The 21,998-nt window shown below is 44.2% G+C and overlaps 1 protein-coding gene across 5 annotated transcripts; it reads left to right on the top strand.

Moving 5' to 3' along the window:
* Positions 1-9,265: 9,265 nt before the first annotated feature.
* LOC143437835 (uncharacterized) lies at positions 9,266-21,701 on the top strand. Of its 5 annotated transcripts, none has more exons than XM_076923010.1 (5): positions 9,285-9,329; positions 10,386-10,454; positions 15,356-15,482; positions 16,144-16,239; positions 18,553-21,701. In XM_076923010.1, the coding sequence occupies exons 3-5, from the start codon at positions 15,449-15,451 to the stop codon at positions 20,487-20,489; spliced, it is 2,067 nt and encodes a 688-aa protein (XP_076779125.1). In that variant the 5' UTR covers positions 9,285-9,329; positions 10,386-10,454; positions 15,356-15,448; the 3' UTR covers positions 20,490-21,701. The 5 variants fall into 5 exon arrangements, with proteins under 5 accessions (XP_076779123.1, XP_076779126.1, XP_076779125.1 ...); XM_076923009.1 differs by lacking the exon at positions 9,285-9,329 and adding an exon at positions 9,336-9,877; XM_076923008.1 differs by lacking the exon at positions 10,386-10,454 and having other exon boundaries at positions 9,266-9,329.
* Positions 21,702-21,998: the final 297 nt, after the last annotated feature.

The following is a 21,998-nucleotide window of genomic DNA, read 5'->3' as shown; positions in this document are numbered from 1 at the left end:
TCTAGTAAATTTTTTTATTAATCAAAATAGCCAAGGATGTATAGCATAGCATGAACAGATATGGTCAGAAGGAGACAATTCCATTTTATGTGAAAAGTAACGAGAAAGAGAAACAAATTCACAATGAGTCTCATGTATGTTGGTAAGTTACCTTAAGATGGGAAGAGAAACAAATGTAACACATTGTTATTGTAGTGGAAACTATATAAGAACCAAACTCTTTGTTCTGATCATTTATGCATCCATTCCTAGGCTTAGGACAATTCTTGACGCACAGTGAATACTGTTAGCAGAATAAATAAATCCAGAAGCAGCGTATTACCTGTCTTTTATGCATGGATTGTTTAATTCAGATAATTGACTTCTAAACACATTATGTTACTGCTTTTCAACATGGCTGTGAGTTACATTGCTGGGACACTTTTATATTGCTATTCTTTAATCTTAATGCATTGCTTGTAAAATTGGTACTGACAGTGTTCGATAATAAAATCAATAAAATTCATGTTGTGTGCTAGTTATTTTTTCACCCCTCTTCCAAATTACATAAGGGTCTTACAGGAGAAATCCCTATTCTAACTCATGGATACAAGGGTTCAGTTTATTATGGTTGAGAAAGAATGCCAGCCAGCTTAGTTTACATGGTGAAGGGCTAGGAAATAGAGATCAAGACAGAAAGTGGCTGAGATACATTCCCATTGACCAATTTCTTCTAGTTTTCACATTTTCTAAAGCCTTTTTGACCTCCCAAAGTAACATCATCAACTGAGTCCCAGACTTAAAAAATGTGAATATATAGGGACAATTTTAGATTCAAGACATAGCATTACATCAGTGGAGCAATTATGGTATGGCTATCTCATAATATGAGATGGATTTACTCCATTTACAAAAGTACCCAAGATGCATCTGTTATCACATTTTCTCAATGCCTAAGTTCATAATCTCTTCCATATCTGCAAACAAACTCCTAGCTGTGGTCCCTTGTAAGATTAAAAAAAAAAACAATTTTATGTATCCAAGATAAAATACCAAAGAAGATCATACCTCTGTAAGGAGAGAAGTGGGGGGCATAGGAAAGAGGAATCAGGCCAAACCAAGAATCTGAAACAAAGCAGGGCAAGCTGCATGTTCAGCCTCTGTTCATGTGCTGGTTCATCTGACCTTCAATGCCTGTTGTCCTGCCTCACTCCTGTGGCCTTCTTAGGCTGGCTTCATTCCTGTACTTTGGCTTAGAAAACATTTCTTGTTTCCAGCACCTCCAACATTGATGGCTTGTAGCTTAAGAGCCCCACCCACCCACATTCTTTGTGACAGGGTCTCACAATGTATCTCTAGATGGTCTAAACTTGTTATGTAGACCAGGTTGGCTTAGAAGTACGGAGATCTATTGCAGGGCTTTTGAGGGTTAAGACACGGAGGCATCTATGCAGTTTAAAGCTGTAGGTCTGTATACTGGGGCAGTGTCTCAGCTAGCTGTGTAAACTTATCCTGACTTCTCTGCCATCCCATCTCTCTGTGTGGCTCTCACCTCTGCTTCCGGCTCTGTGAAACTGTATAAATAACATTCAAATTAAACATCTGTAATTTTTCTCTACCCTGTGGATTGGGAGATCGTCTGGGTAATGCTCACACCAATCAAGTGTGCTAGAGTTCATTTGAGCCCCTAAATTTGTTTTTATTGTATGCTTTCTATAGACTTCTATTTTTATTTTCCCTGCTGGAATAGTTTAAACATGTTTCTTGTTAAAATTTTTATTTATGTGCATTAGTGCTTTGCCTGCAAGTATGTCTGGGTGAGGATTTTGGCTCCACTGGAACTGGAGTTACAGACAGTTGTGAGCTGCCATGTGGTGCTGGGAATTGAACCCAGGTCCTCTGGAAGAGCAGCCAGTGCTTTTAACTGCTGAGCTATCTCTCCAGTCCCCTTGAAGTGTTTCTGAAGATTTTATGAACTTCCCTACTCCTGTTGACTAAGCTACTGACATCTCTTTGATATTGTAATTATCATAATTTAGCTTTCGTCTCACCTTTCCTGAGATGTGATCTAAAATATCTAGTAGTCTTCTATACTGTGGGGCAAGGTATACAGAAATCAATTCCCAGATAGCCTGGAAGAATTTCAGAAGTATGACAGTATGGTTTTCTTCTTTTTGTTGTTTGTTTTTCTTCTTCTCAAAAGGTAAAAATGGTTTGGGGAGATTTAAAAATCTTTTAAATGATTATTGTTATCATTATCACAGAGAATTGTGTTGGGGTTGGGGGAAGAGCTCACATTGTTATCTTAGGGTCTTCTCCTGCTCCTTGTCCTCCTCCTTGTTCTCCTCCTCCTGCCCTTCCTCCTCCTCCTCTTCCTCCTCCTCTTCTTCCTCTTCCTCCTCCTCTTCCTCCTCCTCTTCTTCTTCCTCCTTCTCCTCTTTTTCCTCCTCCTTCTTGTCCTCCTCCTCCTCCTCCTCCTCCTCTTCCTCCTCTTCTTCTTCCTTATCTGCCTTCTTCCCTGTAAGCTTTGTACTTACTTACTTGGGGTTTATTGAAATTCTAAATAATTTTTAGGAGTTTTTACCATGATAATTACAAAGATAATTATTTACAAAGTAATTATCGTTTGTCAGTCATATATACCTGTGTGGAAAAGAGCACACATGGTCTTTTGTTCACTGTTCTCCCAGCATGAGTGCAGGGTGAAAATTATTTCTCAAAAAATGTTCTTAGGGAAATATATGGGACCTGTAGCCTTGACAGTTGACATTAGGGAGAGTGGGACTGCATGGGTGAATGTAGAGATCAGAAAGCTTGGGAAACTAGAAATACTAGTGCAATAACTGCCCATAACAATAACCTCACTGGTAACAGTGGCTTACTGCATAGAGCCATCCAGAAAATAACTTAGCTTACAGCAGTTATTAAGGAGTAATGTGTTCATATAAAGAAATATATACTCTGACATGTATTTTTCGAAGAATATTTGGGAGTCAGCTAAAAGAGTGCCTTTCATGCTTTAATTAATACCTTCTGTGATTTAAAACATAGCACTAAGCTTTTATTTAGACATTTTTATTGAAAAAAAAAAGTTCAAAAATGAAGAGTCAGGAGCTAGAGAGATAGTCGGGTGGGTAAGAGCACTTGCTGCTCAGGTCTGAGTACCGGAGTCTGGATCTCAGCTTGTTATGTAACAAGGTTGCCATAGTCCTACACACTCCTGTAACTGCAGCATCAAGTGGGACTGAAATGGGGGGGGCTCACTGGGGGATTGCTGACTGCCAGCTTAGAGACAAACCATGAGCTCTGGTTTCAGGAGAGACTCTGTCTCAAAGCAAATGGCAGAGATTTGTAGAGAAGGACCTCACTGCCCTCCTCTTCCCTCTGCACACACATAAAGGCACACACCCCATACCCTCTCCCCACACAGTGGAATATTTCTAAATGTGATTGATCTGATTCTTTTGAAAGAGTCATAACTCTCTCAGTAACAAATGATTTTTCCTTGTGCCCCAAAGTACACATTTAATAAATACAGGAAGCCTCCCCCCATTTAAAAGTAGGGTCTACTCTGTAGACTAGGCTGGAATTTTATATGTAGCCCAGGCTAACGCTGAACTCAGGATACTTCTCTTGCTTCAGCTTCCCAAGAGCCAGTGTTATAGGTATGAGTCACCACACCCACTGTGCCACTCCATTTTTCTAACCCAAATCCAAATAAGGGCACAGAGAAAATTTAGTACATGTGTAATGAAGCCGGGTAGATAAAGGAGGGTCCTATCCTAGGTAATTATAAAAGATATTTATATCAGAGAGAAATACATGTTATTAAAAGTCTATTCACAACTGTAGCGGTGTTCGAATCCTGTAGACATCAGTATACTCTTTTTCCAGAAAACCTCATCAAATATAACTAACCCACGTGGGAAGGACTTTGTTCAACACTCAGAACTTGTTGCCCACACATGTGTACATGTTCAAGAGAAGCTTTGTAACTCTACAGAGCGTGGCAGAACTTTTAGGAGTGACACAATTTCTAGTCAACAACAGAGGGTTCATAAAAGAAAGAAGCGTTGCCAATGTCAGGAATGTGGCAAAGCTTTCAGTAAGCGTTCAATCCTTACCCAACACCAGATCATTCATACAGGAGGGAAGCTCTATGCATGTCAAGAATGTGGCAAAGCTTTTAATAATCGTCCAACACTCACCCCGCACCAGATAATTCACACAGGAGAGAAGCTTTACAAATGTAAAGTGTGTGACAAAGCTGGTCCTCATACTTTAACCGACACCAGAAACTTCATTCTGATGAGATCCCATACAGATGTAAAGAATGTGGCAAACCCTTTAGTTGTGTCTCACAACTTTAAGCAGCACCAGAGAATTCATACTGGAGAGAAGGCATATGCTCATAAGGCGTGTGGCAAAGCCTTTCGTTGCTCCTCGTACCATAACCAGCAAGCTTAAGTCCTCAAATGCAATGTGACCATTTTCTTTTTTTTTTCTTTTTTTTTTTTCTTTTTTTTTTTTTGTTTTTCGAGACAGGGTTTCTCTGTGTAGTCCTGGCTGTCCTGGAACTCACTCTGTAGACCAGGCTGGCCTCGAACTCAGAAATCCACCTGCCTCTGCCTCCCAAGTGCTGGGATTAAAGGCGTACGCCACCACCGCCCGGCAACGTGACCATTTTCATCACACCTGCTCCCATGCCTGTGCCTCCTCCAGTGAAACTACTGAGGCAGCTTGGCTCCAAGTCTAGGCTGACACACAGGGCCATGAAGATGACTTAGTGGGTAAAGTGCTTGGGTCTGCATGTCCGAGGATCTGAGTTCACACTCCTCCCAGATCCTAGGTACAAAGCCATTCCAGTTAGGTTTCTGTGGATATGATGAAATTCTATGACCAAAAGCAACTTGGGGAGGAAAGAGTTTATTTCATCTTAAAACTCTTGGGTCACACTCCATCACTGAGAGGAGTTGGGTCAGGAACTCAGGCACAAACCTGGAGACAGGAGTTGATGAAGAGGTCATGGAGGAATGCTGCTTGCTGGCTTGCTCCCCATGGCTTGCTTGGTCAGCCTCCTTTTTTTGTATTACCTAGGGCCACCTGTCCAGAGGTGGCACTGCCTTCAGTTGTCCAGCCCCCACAAATCAATTGTTAACCAAGAAAAAAATTGCCCTATAGGCAATCTGATGGAAGCTTTTTCAAAATGGAATTTCCCTCTCCCAGATGACGTCATCTTACGTGCAGTTGACAAAAGCTACAGAGTACAAACGCCTGCACAGAAGTGCAGGGCTGTAATCCCAGGGCTGTGATGCCAAGGTGAGAGGTGGAGGAAGGCAGATCCCCTGAGGCTCCTGGGCTAGCTATTCCAGCCTATGCACCTACGTTCCATGCCAACAAAAGACCTTGTCTCAAATGGCAAGGAAAAAAAGTGGAATATCCCTGAATGCAGACATCTGAGGTTGTCCTCTGATCTCCACACTCACACCAAACACCTATACACACGTAAAAAAATGTATGTTATGAAGTATGGAATCTTTAGTGTCCACAGCATTTCCTGTGAAAAATAATGGCTTAATAATAGAAAGCAGACTTTTAAAGTATTTTCCTACCTGTCTTCAACATGTAAGTATCAAAGCAGTGTCTCTTTGGATTCTGTTGTAGCAGAATAAATATTTCGTTAAAAATATTTATTCTAGTCATTTGAGCCCAGCGTGGTTGAGCAGGCCTTGAATCCCAGCACGCAGGAGGCAGAGGGGGAAGAAGGTGGATCTCGGTGAGTTCAAGGCCAGCCTGGTCTACATAGTGAATTTCATGTCTGCCAGGGATACACAGTTAGATCCTGTCTCAAATAAAATAAAATAAAATATTAAAAATTGCTGTTTGGTCAGGCGGTGGTGGCGCACGCCTTTAATCCCAGCACTTGGGAGGCAGAGGCAGGTGGATTTCTGAGTTCGAGGCCAGCCTGGTCTACAGAGTGAGTTCCAGGACAGCCAGAGCTACACAGAGAAACCCTGTCTCGAAAAACCGAAAAAAAAAAAACCAAAACCAAAACAAAACTGCTGTTTGGATGGCTGACTTGGGTTTTATGGAAATGTGTTAAATGAATGTCTGCTTAGCCTTAGGATAGAATTTCCAGTGGTTTCTGAAAGGCCCTGTCTTAGTTACGTTTCTCATTGCTGTCAGAAAATACCCAAGAAAAAGCAACACATAGAAGGGTAGGTTAATTTTGGCTTAGTTTGCTGATCTAGTCCACCAGTGCTGGGGAGGGGGAAACTGGCTACAGAAACATGAGGAGGCTAGCCACACCAAACCTACGGTCAGAAGCAGAGAAGTTCATCCTGGCACTTAACTACTGCTCTCCTCTAACCTTTGCTGTCCAGGGTGGGCCCTGGCCTGTGGGGTACCAGGAAGGGTATATCCTTCCTCCTCACTTCAGCCATTCTGAATATATATAGGTGCATAAAAATAGACATAAAAACCAAACATTTATGAATAATAAATCATTGTTTTAGAGTAAACATCCACATTATTTGTTATTAGTAAATATTTGATTTTATGTCTGTTTTATACTCCTATGTCCATTCAGGTTCATGCATAGATTTCTCTTGTGAAAAAGTGGAAAAGTTTAAGAAACTCCAAAGTTATTACCTTAGTTGCTTTTCTATTGCTGTGATAATATACCATGACCAAGGACACTTACAAAAGAAAGTATTTTGTTAGGCATTTAGTTCCAAGGGCTTGCTTTGATAGTGAAGCAAAGAAGCAAGAGGCAGACATGACACAGTAGCAGTTGAGAGCTCATACACTGAACCACAAAGAGGAAACAGAGCACAGTAGGAATGGCAAGAATCTTTTGAAACCTCGAAGTTCATCCCCAGTGACTCATCTTTTTTTTTCCAGTGAGGCCACACCTCCTAATCCTTTGAAAACAGTTCCACCATCTGGGGACCAAGTATCCACACATGTAAGCCTATATAAACTACCACATTCCGTTCTCTAGCCTCACCGTGTCGCAATGCAAAATGCATCAGCCCAATTTCAAAAGTCTCCATAGTTTTTCAGTCTCAACACCATTTAAAAGCCCAAAGTTCAAAATCTTTGAGACACAAGGCAAAATGGTAACACACCCTATAAAATAAAAAAAGAAAATAACATACTTCCCAACATACAATGTACAGAATTTGCATTACCATTCCAAAAGGGAGGAATCATGGAATTCTGAGGAAATGTTGGACTAAGGTCCAAATGAAACCCAGCAGGGCAAATCCCAAATCATGTAACTTCATGCCTGATGTCAGAAGGCTTAAGTGGCTCTGTTCTTCCAGCTTTGCTGCCTGCTACAAACTTCATGCTAGGGCAAGTTCTGCTCCATGTCTGTAGCTTTTCTTATTGGATATTCCAAAGCTCTGGCACCTCTAACATCTTGGGGTCTCCAACGGAAAACAGGCTTTGCTTTCACAACTTCCAAACAATGGCCTCTCAGGGCCTCCATGCAGGGCTTCCCCTGCCACACACTTGTCCTCTGTGGCTCTCCAAAAACCACTAATGAAGAATCCAGCACCCTCTTACGAATGTATCCTTCATGCTTCAAAGGCCAGTGTCACAAGACGACACTACCAAGTTTGCCTATCACCTCATAGGGAAACTGTAAGGCCCCCATGAAGGGAGGACCTTACCCAAGCCTCAGGAATTCAATAACTCACAAGACACCAAACTTGATGCAATCAGCAAGAGGTATATTCCCATCAACATGCTGAGGTCAAGACCCATGACCCATGCAGGGGCAGTGGGGTCTGACCCCGGGGCTTTGGAGGCAGAGAGAATTTAAAGGCAAAAACCACAACCCAGGGGGGAGTGAAGGGGGGTCATTGGTGTTGGTATCAGGCTCCGAACCCAGTGACTATCACATCTAGGCGACCTCCACATCGTTGCCAAGGCAACAGCTGCACGCTCCCAGAATCCACCTGGCTACCTCACCTTTACCTGGGAGATACTACGTCACCGCCCATATAAAACAGGCAGGACCCCCTTGACTCGATCTCTTATCTCTTCCATCTTCCTCTCCCCACCTTTGCCCTTTCCCTTGAATAAACCTCCGCCCCCCTTGGAACCGAATGGTCTGGAGTGGTCTATTCTGCACAGCGGTCGGATTTCTTACATCTTTCTTTCAATTGGAGAGTACCTGTGGAAAGTCCCAGCCCATTATTCAGTTTGTGACAGGGTCCAAGGAACAGTCATGGGGAACATTTTGTATAGGCTGTTCTCAAAGAGCCTATTCGTAACCAACCATCTATCTTGTGGTCAGCCAAGTTCCTGAAACACAGAGCTCACGACCAAGCTGACCTGCAGTCTTGGTTCTGCTCACCCTGCTAGGAGTTTTTGAAAAATTTTAACCCTTTTAAAACCAGCCCCTTCGAACCATGTTTGCAGCAGCTCTAATTTGCTCTTCCTTCATAGGGGTGGAAAGTTTCTTTAGTATTTTCTTACAAGTCGCAAGCTTATCCGGGTGAGATACTGTCTCAAGGACACCCCTCTCTTATTCCGTGCAGATCAGGCCTCTCCTTGAACTATCTCTTTCAGCACCAGCCTCAGCTCTAACATTAAATTCCCCGAGGCTCTTTTTCTCCTCAAACTACATTTTGTATTTCTTTTTGTCCCATCTGCTCTTTTTCATGTAGACCCACCTAAGAGTGATCACTAATAACCACGCAGCAGGGTCAATATTAGAACGTCTTGAAATCTCTACCAGAGTAAGTAGTATGCATCAGAGTAGTCTTTCCAGAACAAAATGGGACTCCTGTTGCCGTGCCATGATATCTAATACATATCCAATAGGGATTTGAAGCAACTATATGGAAATGCAAAAAGATAAAGGAGTAAATTGGTCAAAATACATTGTACGAAACTCTTAAGAGAATTACCAAAAATAATCTATGCACCAAAGACCTGTCATTTTGTCCCTACTCAGCCTGGACCTGGTAATTTGCACTGTCAATCAAGGCTGTGGGAAGCCAGTATCCATTCAGGTCCTCTAGATTGAGAACTGCCATGGGGATAGGCTTTAGCCTTGGCGGGCTTTGTGTGGGTTGCCACCAACATTGGAGTCTGTTTGCTATTTGCACCTCCCGTCCAGTTCTTGCCGGTTCTGTGCCTTCACAACTAGGACTCATAGGGAGGACTTCTAGACACCACGGAACCCGGACACTCCGGAACGGGTCACCACGGAACCCAGAGATCCGGGAACCCAGATACCCCGGAACGGAACCCTGCGGAAACAGGAGACTGGAGCACCCGGACACCCCGGAACAGGACACCGCGGAAACGATCCGTTCCGGAATCCGGACATGGTGAGTCGGGGCCCGGCCTCCGAGCTGGGAGGTTTCTGCTGTAGATGCAGCCGTGTGGGGTCGGCGGCAAGTCCGGGGTCGACTCCTTCTTGGGCGGCTATGTCGACTCGCAGCGAGGGCACAAGTCTGGCAGCCCGATGGCGGGATACTGGGGACTCCCCGTGTGCGGGTCCTGCCTGAGAAAAGCTCTCGGCTGGGCTCTGCGCCCCTTTCTCCTGAGCTCCCTACACCAGGGGCAGCGTCCATTCAGGACAATAAATTCCTAAGAATATCCCATGCCAGCTTCCTGTCTTCACATTAAACTGTCCCCGCGTAGATTTCAAACAGACTCTGTGCTTTTTATATTCCGGCCGCCCCACCTCCCCACCCCCGGTGCTCATCAGGTGGCAATTTGAAAGGACTTGTTTTGTGTTTGTGGACTTTGCACTGGTGCAGAAAGCACAGGGCAGTTACTCCTGGTAAAACTTATCCCCGTCACACTTCTCCCTAGGCATGGGCGCTTTAGCACGAAATCTTTGGGTTGAGCTTTCCCCTGACTGATTTCAGAGGTGATGTGTGTCTGTCTTTATTTCATCCTTTTTAGGGGGTTGGTGCGGGGGAGACACTATTTCAATACTTCTGACCTCAAGTGCAGATAGTAGGTGCTATTGGTGCCATGTCTCGGGATAAGTGTTGTTAAGGTCCCTGGAATTCTGTCCTAGGGCGGATCTATGAGCCCGCAGCCATTAAGGTTGGATACCAAGGGGATAGGGGGAACCTTTTAGTATATTTTATCTGAAGACACTGCCTCTGTTTTCGTATCTTGGTTACTGTAGTATTATAACTGTGTCCTCATCCTGGTATACTTACTCTGTATTGTGACTTTTGGATCATACAGTAAGTCAGTTTTAGCTTTTTTTTTTTTTTTCAAGATCTTTCACGTTATTTAAAAATTTATATAGTCAATTTGTCATCTTGCCAATAGTTCCCAAGGACTGTCCCTCCCCGTGTTTATGTTCCCTAGAAACTAACCCCCCCCCTTTTTTTTTTTTTATCTAATGATGGACATCTCTTCAGGTAGCCCACATTGGCCTGCAAGTTTCCTTGTTTCTGCTGATGCCTCCTGAGAGCTGAATTGGCTTTTTGGTAAGAGCGCCCAGTCCTTGGTTTAATTGCTATTGCAAATAAATGAGAGGCCATGCTTTTATGTAGCTCCTGGAAGTGTCTACTAGGAACACTTTCTTGGACTGTACAGGGACCTGTGAGTTTTCGCCTTTCTACTTTATGACTACCCTGTGGATGTGCTTACACATGTATGTATAGTTACTGCCCGAGGTCTAGGGACACTTTTCATCATTGTTCCCAAAATCTTGGCAGTTCATACATTGTCCCTTTTGTGAAAGATGGGATATTTGGGTTACTCAGTCCCCCTACCCACCTCCCACTAGGTCTGACATCAGGGCAATAGGCACTCATTGTAGACACGTCACCCATGATACGAGTCTCAAAATTCTCTTCTTATGTATCCTGCCTTTTCTGAGCCCATTTGTAGACTAGGTCTCTATTGTGTTCTGACTGCCTCAGTGAACTTGTAATGCGCTTTTAGATAGGTTGACAATGGGTGAGAGCTACATTTATCTGTGAGTGCAGGGATGAATATTTCTTTTTTTTTTTAAACAATTATTTATTATATATAAGTACACTGTAGCTGTCTTCAGACACACCAGAAGGGGGCATCAGATCTCATTATAGGTGGTTGGGAGCCCCATGTGGTTGCTGGGATTTGAACTCAGGACCTCTGGAAGAGCAGTCAGCGCTCTTAATCCCTGAGCCATCTCTCCAGCCCGGGATGAATATTTCAAATGCAGTCAGAAGCTACTCTGGCCCAGGAAAGTGACAGTTGTAGGTCCATGATCTCACTGGCTCTGGGTAGTTGGTGAGGTTCCCAGTAGCAGGCATGATTTCCCTCTTGGTTAGAAACATCAAGTCCAGTTAGAGTTGTTGGTTACCTCCAAGCTATTTGTACGTGACTTATCATGTCGAGCTACTTGTGGTGTTGTGCATAGGCATCCTAGCTTGTAGCACTATTGTCTGCTTCTCTCCTTTGGAAACTTGCATGACATCTGGTACCTTGAAAGCTAGTCCTCACAGAAGGGACTTTCAGCTCAGACCCTCTGGGTCCTGTGTCTTATGTACACAATGTGTTCTGCAGAAGGCAGTGGTAGTAGCTTATGTTTTAAGAGTCTCGAGAACTCCCTGTAAATTCCCTTTTAAGATATATATTTATTCTGTTGGTCTCACTTTTTCTAGGGAACCCTAACTGATACAATGTGTTAAGATCCTTTAAGTTGACGAGCTGTGTTTCAAGTGTTCTGAGTGATTTTCCAAGAAGAAAGTCTCATGGCCATTTCAGAATCAGGGAAGCCAGAGGTTATTAACCTGTGGGTCGCCACCCCTCTGGCAAACTTCTAGCTCCCAAAATATTTATATTATGATTTAGAACTAGCAAAATTACATTTATGAAGTAGCAACAAAAATAATGTTATGGTTGGGGTTCACCACCGTAAGGAGCTACATTGAAGGCTCACAGCGTTAGGAAGGATGAGAACCACCACTACTAATGTAATTCACATTAGTTAGCAAAATGATAGGTGAAGTAGAGATGGAGGAGACTCATCTGGTCCCTTGGTACCCAGAGTCTGCAGGTACTGCAGTAGTGTGTGTGCAATGACAGCATCCACCAACAAGCTACAGACATCTTCTAGGATACTTGCTATTTCTCAGAGCACTTGCTGTAATAGAAGTACTACGTGCCTATTAGTTTTTCTGCACTGGTACAGAGTAATGACGAAAGAAGTATGTGCTTAGCTCAGGTGTCTTCCCACGGTCCTTCCTATCCTCTTGTGCTGGGGAAATCTGCAGATGTGAATCACAGAAAGGGGTCATCTAGAGTTTGAATGTGAAGACACTAAGGTGGTTGTGATTGTCTGTTGCTTCTTACACAGTCATCGGTGAAGTTAGGACTTTTTTCTCGGTAGTAGTGGGGGTTGAACCTTGGGCTTCATGCTTATGAGGTGGGTGCCCTTTGACTGAGCTACACTCCAGACCCAAAGTTATTCTGTGATGTGAAAATAATATTGACGTGCAGACGTAACTCATGCCTTTTTTTCATTTTTGATGTGGTGAGGTAGGGTTTTATTATCCTGCCCTGCCTAGTTGAGAATGTGCTGAGTAGCATAGGCTAGCCCCAATGTCATGATCCTCGTATTTGATCCTCTTGAGTACTAGGATCACAGGCATGTGCCACAGGCTGTGCTTCTCATTTTCTGATAGAGTTTGAGCATCTTTCCGTATCTTTAAAATCACAGAATGTGTTGGTGGGGTCTCGGGGGCGGGCGCGGGGGCGGGGGGGGGGGCTGCTGGGAATGACTTGTAATATTCTTCCATTCTGGTAACCCTGCCTTTGTTTTACCTTATGGATGCAATTGTCAGTTGTTATGAGTATAGTTGCCTATTTTTAATGGGATTGCTCATTTCCCATTGCCTTGTGACTCTTACCTGTGCTTAAGTTTTGAAATGGATGCTCTCAGAAATCTGCATTTCCTCCTTTGATTTTTATTAACTTTCTTGTGCATATGCACTGTGTATGCATAGTCACATGTGACTGTAGGTATAGGTGCACGCGCGCGCGCGCGCGCACAAACACACACACACACACACACACACACACACACACACACACACGATGATGTGTGCAGAGGCCAAGTGCAGGTGCCAGGTGTCTTTCTCAATCTGACATATTAGAGCAGAGGTTCTCCCTCGAACCCAGAATGTGCTGATTTGTTGAGTCCAGCTAGCCACCTTGCCCCAGTGATTCCCGGTCTCTCTCCTGAGAGTTAGGAGGCCTCTAGGCTCAGGTGACATTTCCATGAACGCTGTGTAGCAAATGTCTGCCCACGGAGCCATCTCTCTTCCTTAAGTTCCCTGTTTTAACTTGTATGCATTCTTGGCACGTGGTGTCAGTTCTCAAGGCCATAGCCAGCTCGGAACTGTGAGTCCTACGGGTTGTCACGAAGTTCCTTAGCTTCTGTGCATGTGGTGGGAGCAGGAATTTATATCTAAGTTAATCCATTTATGTGCTCACGCAGCAGTACTTACTGAAAAGTCTGTGGCTCTGTAACCAAGATTTATGGTGACATCTACGTAGAAATGACCTCTAGCCCCGTCTTTGTGCTTTCCCAGGACACAGGTATTCTCATTAGATAGAATGAGTCAGCTCCGTTGGGCTTTGGTATCCGCTAGCCTCAGCTGCAGCTGAGTTTAAGCATCAGAGGTGTGCATCAGAGAGCCGTGAGGCTGCAGCAGTGTGGGTAGAAGGAAGAAGAGCTGGTTTTTAAAACCATGAGGACACGATATGGATGATTTCTACTGGCATCTCTTGGGCCTTCCCTGGTTTCTCTGGGGTGGTTGTGGGGTATACGTAAAAGGAATTATAAACCGACCAACCCCAACAGGCCCTCGGACATCTCTGGAGAGAGAATTCTGAAAGTGAGTGGGCAGTGTTTGCCAGACATGTCTGTTCTCTCCCACAGCTGGCTCAGTCCACAGCTCTGGACAGAGGCAGCCCCAGGGTAGATGGATTTATTCCCTTTTACTAATCAGAACTCTCATCATGTCTCTGGAGACCTTTCTTGATTCTGAGACCTCAGAACTGAAAGAGAACTTTTAGTCAAATCCATTAAAGTTAGCAAGTGTCTGTCCAGTGAACTTCTTTTCTAGTGTCGTGTTGGGTAATCTGTGTCTTTTACCTTTCTATATAATTGGGGAATCCTTTTTTTTTTTTTTTTTTTTGTCCTAAAGTTTGATTTTTTAAAACTACATCTAATTTCTGTCTGCTTGTGTGTGTGCACACTTGTGTGTTTGTGTGTATACGGATGGGGCGGTACGACGTCATGCTTGTGGAGGTCAGAGGACAACTTGTGGGAGCTGGTTCTCTCCTTCTACCAGGCGAGTCCTCAGGATGGAACCCAAGCTGTCTAGCTTGGTCAGAAGTACCTTTACCCTCTGCAGGGAGCAGTAAGCACTGAGCTATTTCTCCAGTTCCACAGTGCGGCTCTCCAATCAGAACACAAGTGTCCTGGTTAGGTGCTTTTGTTTTTGTCAACTTGGCACGAGCTGTCATCTGAGGAGGGAAGTGCAGTTGAGAAAATGCCCCCATCAGACTGGCCTGTGAGCAAGCACATGGACATTCTCTTGACAGGACCTGGTCCACTGTGGGAGGTGCTGCCCGGGTACCCCTGCCCCCATCCCAAGACTTTCATGTCACAATTATTACACCATCCCTCCTCTGTTGAGGCCTCACCCCTTCATAAGCCCCTGTCTCCCTGACCTCCAGAAACACCCCAAGTGAAGTGTATAGATCTAACAGTTCAAAGCTAGGATAGTATACTGGTGAATTTCATTGTCTTTCACAGGTGAATAAAATCCTGGTGTGTGTGTGTGTGTGTGTGTGTGTGTGTGTGTGTGTGTGCGTGTGCGTGTGTGTGTGTGTGTGACATCTTCACTGTCCATCTATCAGCTAATGGGCAGCTACGTTGGTCCATTTCCCAGCCATTAGGATGCGAGCAGCTGTGGTCACGGATGAGCAAGTATCTCCGTGGTAGATGGAGCCCTCTGGGTTTATGCCAGGACCTGTGGTGGTCTGTCCTTAGCTTTCAGGAACCTCCCCCTGATTCCCACAGCGGCCGTTCCAGTTTTTACTTTGCATCAGCGATGACGAGTGGTCTCCTTTCCCAAATCCTCGTCATCCTTTGTTGCCATGTTTTCTTGATGCTCCGAATTCCGATTGTGCTGAGATGAACCTGAAAGGGCTTTACAGTTGCATATCGTCAATGGCTGAGAATGCTGAGCCATTTAAAAGCACTTCTTGGCTGTTCGCGTTTCTTCTTTGGAGGATCCTCTGCTCCGTTCCTTATCCCGTCTGGTTTTTGATTAGGTCATTTGTTTTCTTTTTGTTTAGTTCTCTGTGCTATCCACTTATATTTCAGGAGCTGTTGTCATTCAAGGATGTGTCCGTTGATTTCTCTCCAGAAGAGCGGGAATGCCTAGACCCTGCTTGGTGGAATTTGTATAGAAATGTGATGTTGGAGAATTACAGAAACCTTGTCTCCCTGGGTGAGGATCTCTGTCTACAGAATTCGTAATTGCCTCTTAACAGCTGCTTTCCTTTCTCTGTAGACAGTATATTAGGGGCTTCCATTTTGTATGAAGGCAGTTCATATTCCCACGCAGAAGAGAAATATTTAGGGGTTTGATGGTCAGTAGATCATTTTAATTGTATTTATCTTGAAAACTCCTTTCTTGGGGAGTATCTTCACTCTAGATCAGCAGTTCTAGACCCTACACAGGGCTCGAAGATACTTGTATTATGATTCCTCATAGTACTAAAATTACAGTTAGGAAGTAGCAACAAAATCATGTTACGGTTGGGGGTCACCACAACATCAGGAACCGTATGAAAGGGTCACATTGTTAAAAAGGTTGAGGACCACTGATCTAAATCAGTGGTGACTTCAGAAACATCCTAGCATGAAGCATTGTGCCTGTATCTTACAGTCTGTATCATCTCCCCTTCTGCAGGCAAAGTTTAGCATCTCCAGGTTGAAAATCCCTCACACATACTCTAATGTATACGTCAGGGAATAATCACTGAAACCATTTCCTCAAACCTCCTTTTATATTTCTTTTTTTGCAGCACAGTATGGTCAGAGAAATGTTATTACTTACTAGGAGACTCTGAACTGACTGAACATCGTTCTCTGTTTGTAATAAACAGGTCTTGCTGTGTGTAAGCCTTCCCTGGTGACGCTTCTGGAGCAGAGACAAGAGCCTTGGGATGTGAAGTTACAAGAGTCAGGAACCATGTACCCAGGTAGGTAGGAATGGATCAGAAGACACAGGAAGATGCCTGGCCTTCAGATGTGGATTGCGAAGCTCTGTTTCAGTGGAGATGATTTTTCAGGAGCCCCCTGGAGCTGGAGTTACAGACAGTTGTGAGCTGCCATGTGGATGCTGGGAACTGAACCCAGGTCCTATGGAAGAGCTATACATTCTTGAATCTGTGAGCTGTCTCTCTGGCCCTAGCTACATAACCTTTAAGTGTACAAATAATGAATTAAAACAATAGTAACATAAAGTCTGTCATCTGGGCCATCCAGATAACACGCCAAGGAACTGTGTAGAGTTCATCAGAGTCCTGAAAATAGATTTTTGATTTCTGTTTTCTGTAGGGTCTTATTTTTATCTTTATCTGTTTAGGACTCCTGAGCTTAGGCTGGAGGGAAATCTCTGTGGTTGAGGATGACCCAAATTGCGGAGGACCCAAATTTGACTCTCCTGACTATACTGAAGTTACCTGTCAGCCCTCAGACACCTAACACATGCATTGGTCCCCTTTTTTCCTCTCCCTAGAGAGCAGACTGATGTCAGAAGTTGTTTATATTTTGAGGTGACCATGGAATGCTGTTTTCAGAAAAGAGGAGCTGTGGGTGACGACCAAACTAAAAAAGACTCCCCTGGGTGGCCTTGGTTGTTGTCCTCAATGGGGCTCGTCCCTCCAAGCATTAAGTACTCTGGGGATTTGTCGCAAAGGCAGTTGACTGTTATCTTTTGTTAGTTTCATGTTCCTTTGGGGCAATGGAGAGGCTCCTGTTTGCTCTTCTGCCATCTGGAGGACATGTCCTCTTGGCATGGTTTTGATGTTAGATTTAGAAATAAGTCACCTTAGTGTAGCAACTGAGGTGACTGGTTATTTTGACTTCCTGCAGGTGTTTCTTCTCATTATCCCTAGGCTTTTCACTAGAGCAGGACAGAAAAACAACAACCAAACAGACACACACACACACACACACACACACAAAAAAACCCAAACAAAACAAAACAAAAAAAACATTTATTCCAAAATATGATAAAGAGAATATTTGGGAATTATGACCCTGACAATTTGTGTTCAAGAAAGACAGGAGTGTAGCAAACCTTCAAACGTCAGCTAACTCTGACTGGACACAAAATTGTTCCCATGAGGGCAAAGCCTACGGAGCCTTCAGACAGTAGCTCAACCTTTAGTCGGCACCAGGGAGTTCATACAGGAGAGACACCCTGCAAATGTGCATTTTACAGCGTGGGACAACCCCGCGAAACAAAAAGCCCATTGCCAACCGAGATCAAGAGCATACAGCATCTCAGAAAATCAGTTAAGAGACTGTATGTTTGATTAAATAGCCACATCACATCTGGTGATGTAAGTTTCCTCTTACACGAGGTTTGGGTAAGTCTTAAAATGCACCTGCTCCACGCTTTAATTAGGAACACCTGAAATGTGGCTGGACTGAACTTTGAAGCAAATGTTCCTTTAGGAGACTGGGGAATGAAGAACACGTTTTGAGGTGCTGCTGTCTTTTTGAGGGCCTCATTGCTTTGTTGTCTCTGCACCACAACATACAGCTGAACACACGCAGGAAGTGGTAGTGTTTGTTGTTTTGGGGTTTGTGGTGCTTTGAATAAGGTTGGCCCAGGGAGGGGCACTATTAGGAGGTGTGGCCTTGTTAGAATAGGCGTGACCTTGTTGGAGGAAGTGTGACTGTGCAGATGGGCTTTGAGACCCTCCTCCTAGCTGCTTGCAAGGCAATCTAATGTTTGCCTTTGGAACAAGACACAGAACTCTTAGCTCCTCCTGCACCATGCCTGCCTGGATGCTACCTGTTCCCGCCTTGATGATAATGGACTGAACCTCTGAACCTGGAAGCCAGCCCTAATTAAATGTTGTTCTTTATAAGAGTTGCCTTGGTCATGGTGTCTGTTCACAGCAGTAAAACCCTATGAGCCAGGGTTTTGGGGTTGTTGGTTTGTTTGTTTTGTCATTGTTTATTTGTTTTGAGACAAGGTCTCACCATGTAGCCCAGGCTATCCTGGCACTTGGTATGGAGCCCTGCACACCTTGAACTTGCCTTGATCTTTCTGCTTCACCCTCCTCAGTGCTGAGCTTACAGCTCCCGCACTCAGTTAACCCCCAATCAGTTCTCGTCTGCATCCACATCCTCGTGTGGGCGCTTGGAGAAGCCAGTCCGTGTGTAATGATACAGGACATTAATGAGGCTGGGAAATGATGCATGGGAGAGAAAATACTGTTCGTCTAGTGAAATTCATAGCTTTAGCCATGAAATTGTACGTCCTCTTTTCTCCCCAGAGAATCTTTCTGACCGCAACAACTCTGTAAAAGACTTTGATCAACACGCAAAACTTACCATCCGTCACTGTGCACACAGTGAAGAGAAGCCATACAAGCGGGAAGAACGTGATGAGTCGGCTTCCGATCAGCACCTCAGGGTGCATCAAGGAGACATGCCCTATCAGTGCAAAGACTGTGGGAAAGCCTTTAAATACCGCTCCATCCTCCACCAACACCACGTCATTCACACGGCCGCAAGACCCTACACATGTCAAGAGTGCGGCAAAGCTTTCAAGAGAAGCAGAAACCTCGCCCAGCACCAGGTGACTCACAAGAGAGAGAAGCCACACCAGTGTGAAGAATGCGGCAGAGCCTTCACTACGCTGTCTGTCCTTGCTCAACACCGCGTCACCCACACCGGAGAGAAGCCCTTCCAGTGTAAAGAATGCGGCAGAGCCTTCAAATATAATTCGACCCTCACTCAGCACGAAGTCATTCATACCGAAGCCAAACCCTACAAATGTCAGGAATGTGGCAAAGCCTTCAAGAGAAGCCACACGCTCAGTCAACACCAGGTGATTCATAAAGGAGAGAAGCCGTACAAGTGTGAGGAGTGTGGCAGGGCCTTCAGTAAGCATTCGTCTCTCACACAGCACCAGGTCATCCACACTGGAGAGAAGCCCTATCCATGCAAAGAGTGTGGGAAAGCCTTCAGGTATCAGTCAACCCTGACCCGACACCAGATTGTTCACACGGGCGCGAAACCCTACAAATGTCCCGAGTGTGGCAAGGCCTTCAATAACAGTTCCACCCTTAGTCGGCACCAGATAATCCACACAGGAGAGAAGCCCTACAAGTGTCAGGAGTGCGGCAGGGCCTTTTACTGCTCCTCCTTCCTCATCCAGCATATGAAGATCCATTTTGAAGAGATGCCCTACCGGTGCAAAGAGTGTGGGAAACCCTTCAGGCTTTCCTCCCAGCTCATCCGACACCAGAGGATCCACACTGGGGAAGAGCCCTACCTATGTAAAGAGTGTGGCAAAACCTTCAAGTATCAGTCCAACCTTACCCGTCACCAAATACTTCACACGGGCGCGAAACCCTACAAATGTCCCGAGTGTGGCAAGGCCTTCAATAACAGTTCCACCCTTACCAGACACCAGGTCATCCACACAGGAGAGAAGCCCTACAAGTGTCAGGAGTGCGGCAGGGCCTTTTACTGTTCCTCGTACTTGATCCAGCATATGAAGATCCACTTTGAAGAGGTTCCCTACAGATGTAAAGACTGTGGGAAACCCTTCAAGTGTTCCTCCCAGCTCATCCGACACCAGAGAATCCACAGTGGAGAGAAACCCTACGTGTGTAAGGAGTGTGGCAAGGCCTTCAACTGCACTTCATACCTGACTAAGCATCAGAGGATCCATACCGGGGAGAAGCCCTACGTGTGCAAGGACTGTGGCAAGGCCTTCAACTGTTCTTCCTACCTTTCTAAACACCAGAGAATTCATGTTGGAGACAGACTCTATAAATGCAAAGACTGTGGCAAAGCCTACTACTTTTCCTCCCAGCTTAATCGACACCAGAGGATCCATACCGGGGAGAAGCCCTACGTGTGTAAGGAGTGTGGCAAGGCCTTCAACTGTTCTTCCTACCTTAATAAGCATTACCGGGTCCATACTGTAGACAAACCCTATGTGTGTAAAGAGTGTGGCAAAGCTTTTAACTGCTCCTCATACCTTACGAAACACCAGAGGACCCATACCGGAGACAGGTTATACAAATGCAAAGACTGTGGCAAAGCGTACTACTTTTCCTCCCAGCTTAATCGACATCAACGAATCCATACCACAGAGAAACCCTATAGATGTAAAGAATGCGGCGAGGCCTTCATTACTTCTTCCAGCCTTAAGCAACACCAGGAAACTCACACTCTACTGAGACCAGGCAGTATATAGGATTTGTGTGTACATGTGTGTAAGCAAAGCCTTAATAGGAAGATAGTTGTTACTGGCTGTTTCATAAAAGAAAAACCTTGTTCATGCACTTAATGTCTTTAACAACTGAATTTTCCATTTGCACAAAAAGGCCCATATATGAGGGGAGACGATACAGGTGTAAGGAATGTGGTACTGTTTAAAAGGTGCGTGCCACTGTTTCAGATTGTGTACTAAACAACCCATAGTGAGAACCATTACAGATGTGATAATGTGGCCTGGCCTTTGACCAAAGCTCTTTTTTATTGGACAGTAGCAAATTTATATTGGAAAGAGTATTGTCCTATGTCTAACTCTCAGAACAATCCAACACTATGCCATAAATCTCCTCATAAAATGAAAAAAAATTAACATAACTTTCACTAATGCCTCAACAAATCTTTTTTTTTGTTTGTTTGTTTGTTTGCTATTTTAAGACAGGATCTCTGTAATAGCCCTAGAACTCACTCTGTAGACCAGGCTAGCCTCAGATTTACAGAGATCTGCCTGCCTCTGCATCCAGAACACTGGGATTAAAGGCGTGCACCCATAGGCCCAGCCTGTACCTCAAAACTTGGTATATACAGAGGATTGTCATAGGACAGAAATCTTACAAATATGTAGATGTGGCAAAAGTTTGAACTCCTGCTTGTCATCAGTCAGTGAGTGGAAAGAAGATATCACAGGTATCAGAGTGATTTGAACTCATCTTTGAAAGGATGGCATTTGTTATACATCCAGATTTGCTGAGTAACCTCTCTTTAATAACCTCAAAGCTCAGTTCTCAGGCTGTCTGAGCAGAAAAATAAGCCTGCTTTCTGAGAAGTTTTAAACTGTTTCTTCCAGAGAGCATAAAATTGATTTTGAAGAACTGTGTATTATGTATAGACTTTATTTTAGCACATACATGGAGTGAACGGTTCTTCAGTTGTCATCTCTGGTATGTCTTGTTTGACATGTTATTTTGTCACAGAGATTAAACCACCTTACCGTAGCACGTACATAACAGATCTTTGTAATATATTGTTGAGGAATATTGAGTGACTGGTAATTCTTGTTTCTAGTGTATTTATCCCTCAAACAGATGTATAGATTTGGATTTTCCTGTGTGTGATCTTTTAATCCATCCTTTTTGCACTTAACCCAGAAATTACGAAAGATGCGAAAGTATAATAAAGTGTTGTAGCTCTCTGAGTCTTAAGTCATTTATACATTCGGTTTTTGTCACATGGTTTGTATGCACACATTACCCCTTTGGATACACACACACACACATACATACATAGAACAGGGAAATGCTGGTATGTGTTTGTGTTGACTGTGACATACAGTCCCATGGCAAACCTTAGAAGTGGAATTACAGAAGTTCTTTCTGTTCATGGCTAATGATTAAAAATAGAAAGAACATTTAAAAAAACAGAAATCATTTTAAGGGAGCTGATAATTTATGGCAAGGTAGAAACCTTGTGTCTTGGGGGTGGGGGGAATAAA

This window comes from Arvicanthis niloticus, chromosome 24 (assembly GCF_011762505.2).
Source record: "Arvicanthis niloticus isolate mArvNil1 chromosome 24, mArvNil1.pat.X, whole genome shotgun sequence".
In the NCBI taxonomy this organism is placed as follows: domain Eukaryota; kingdom Metazoa; phylum Chordata; class Mammalia; order Rodentia; family Muridae; genus Arvicanthis; species Arvicanthis niloticus.
Note: the sequence above shows the minus strand (reverse complement) of the source record. Positions and strands in the feature narration are given on the sequence as shown.

Coding starts and splice junctions, on each gene's coding strand:
- LOC143437835 (XM_076923008.1), top strand. Junction 15,483..16,143: donor CAGAAACCTTGTCTCCCTGG/GTGAGGATCTCT, acceptor TGTAATAAACAG/GTCTTGCTGTGTGTAAGCCT. Junction 16,240..18,552: donor GTCAGGAACCATGTACCCAG/GTAGGTAGGAAT, acceptor TTTTCTCCCCAG/AGAATCTTTCTGACCGCAAC.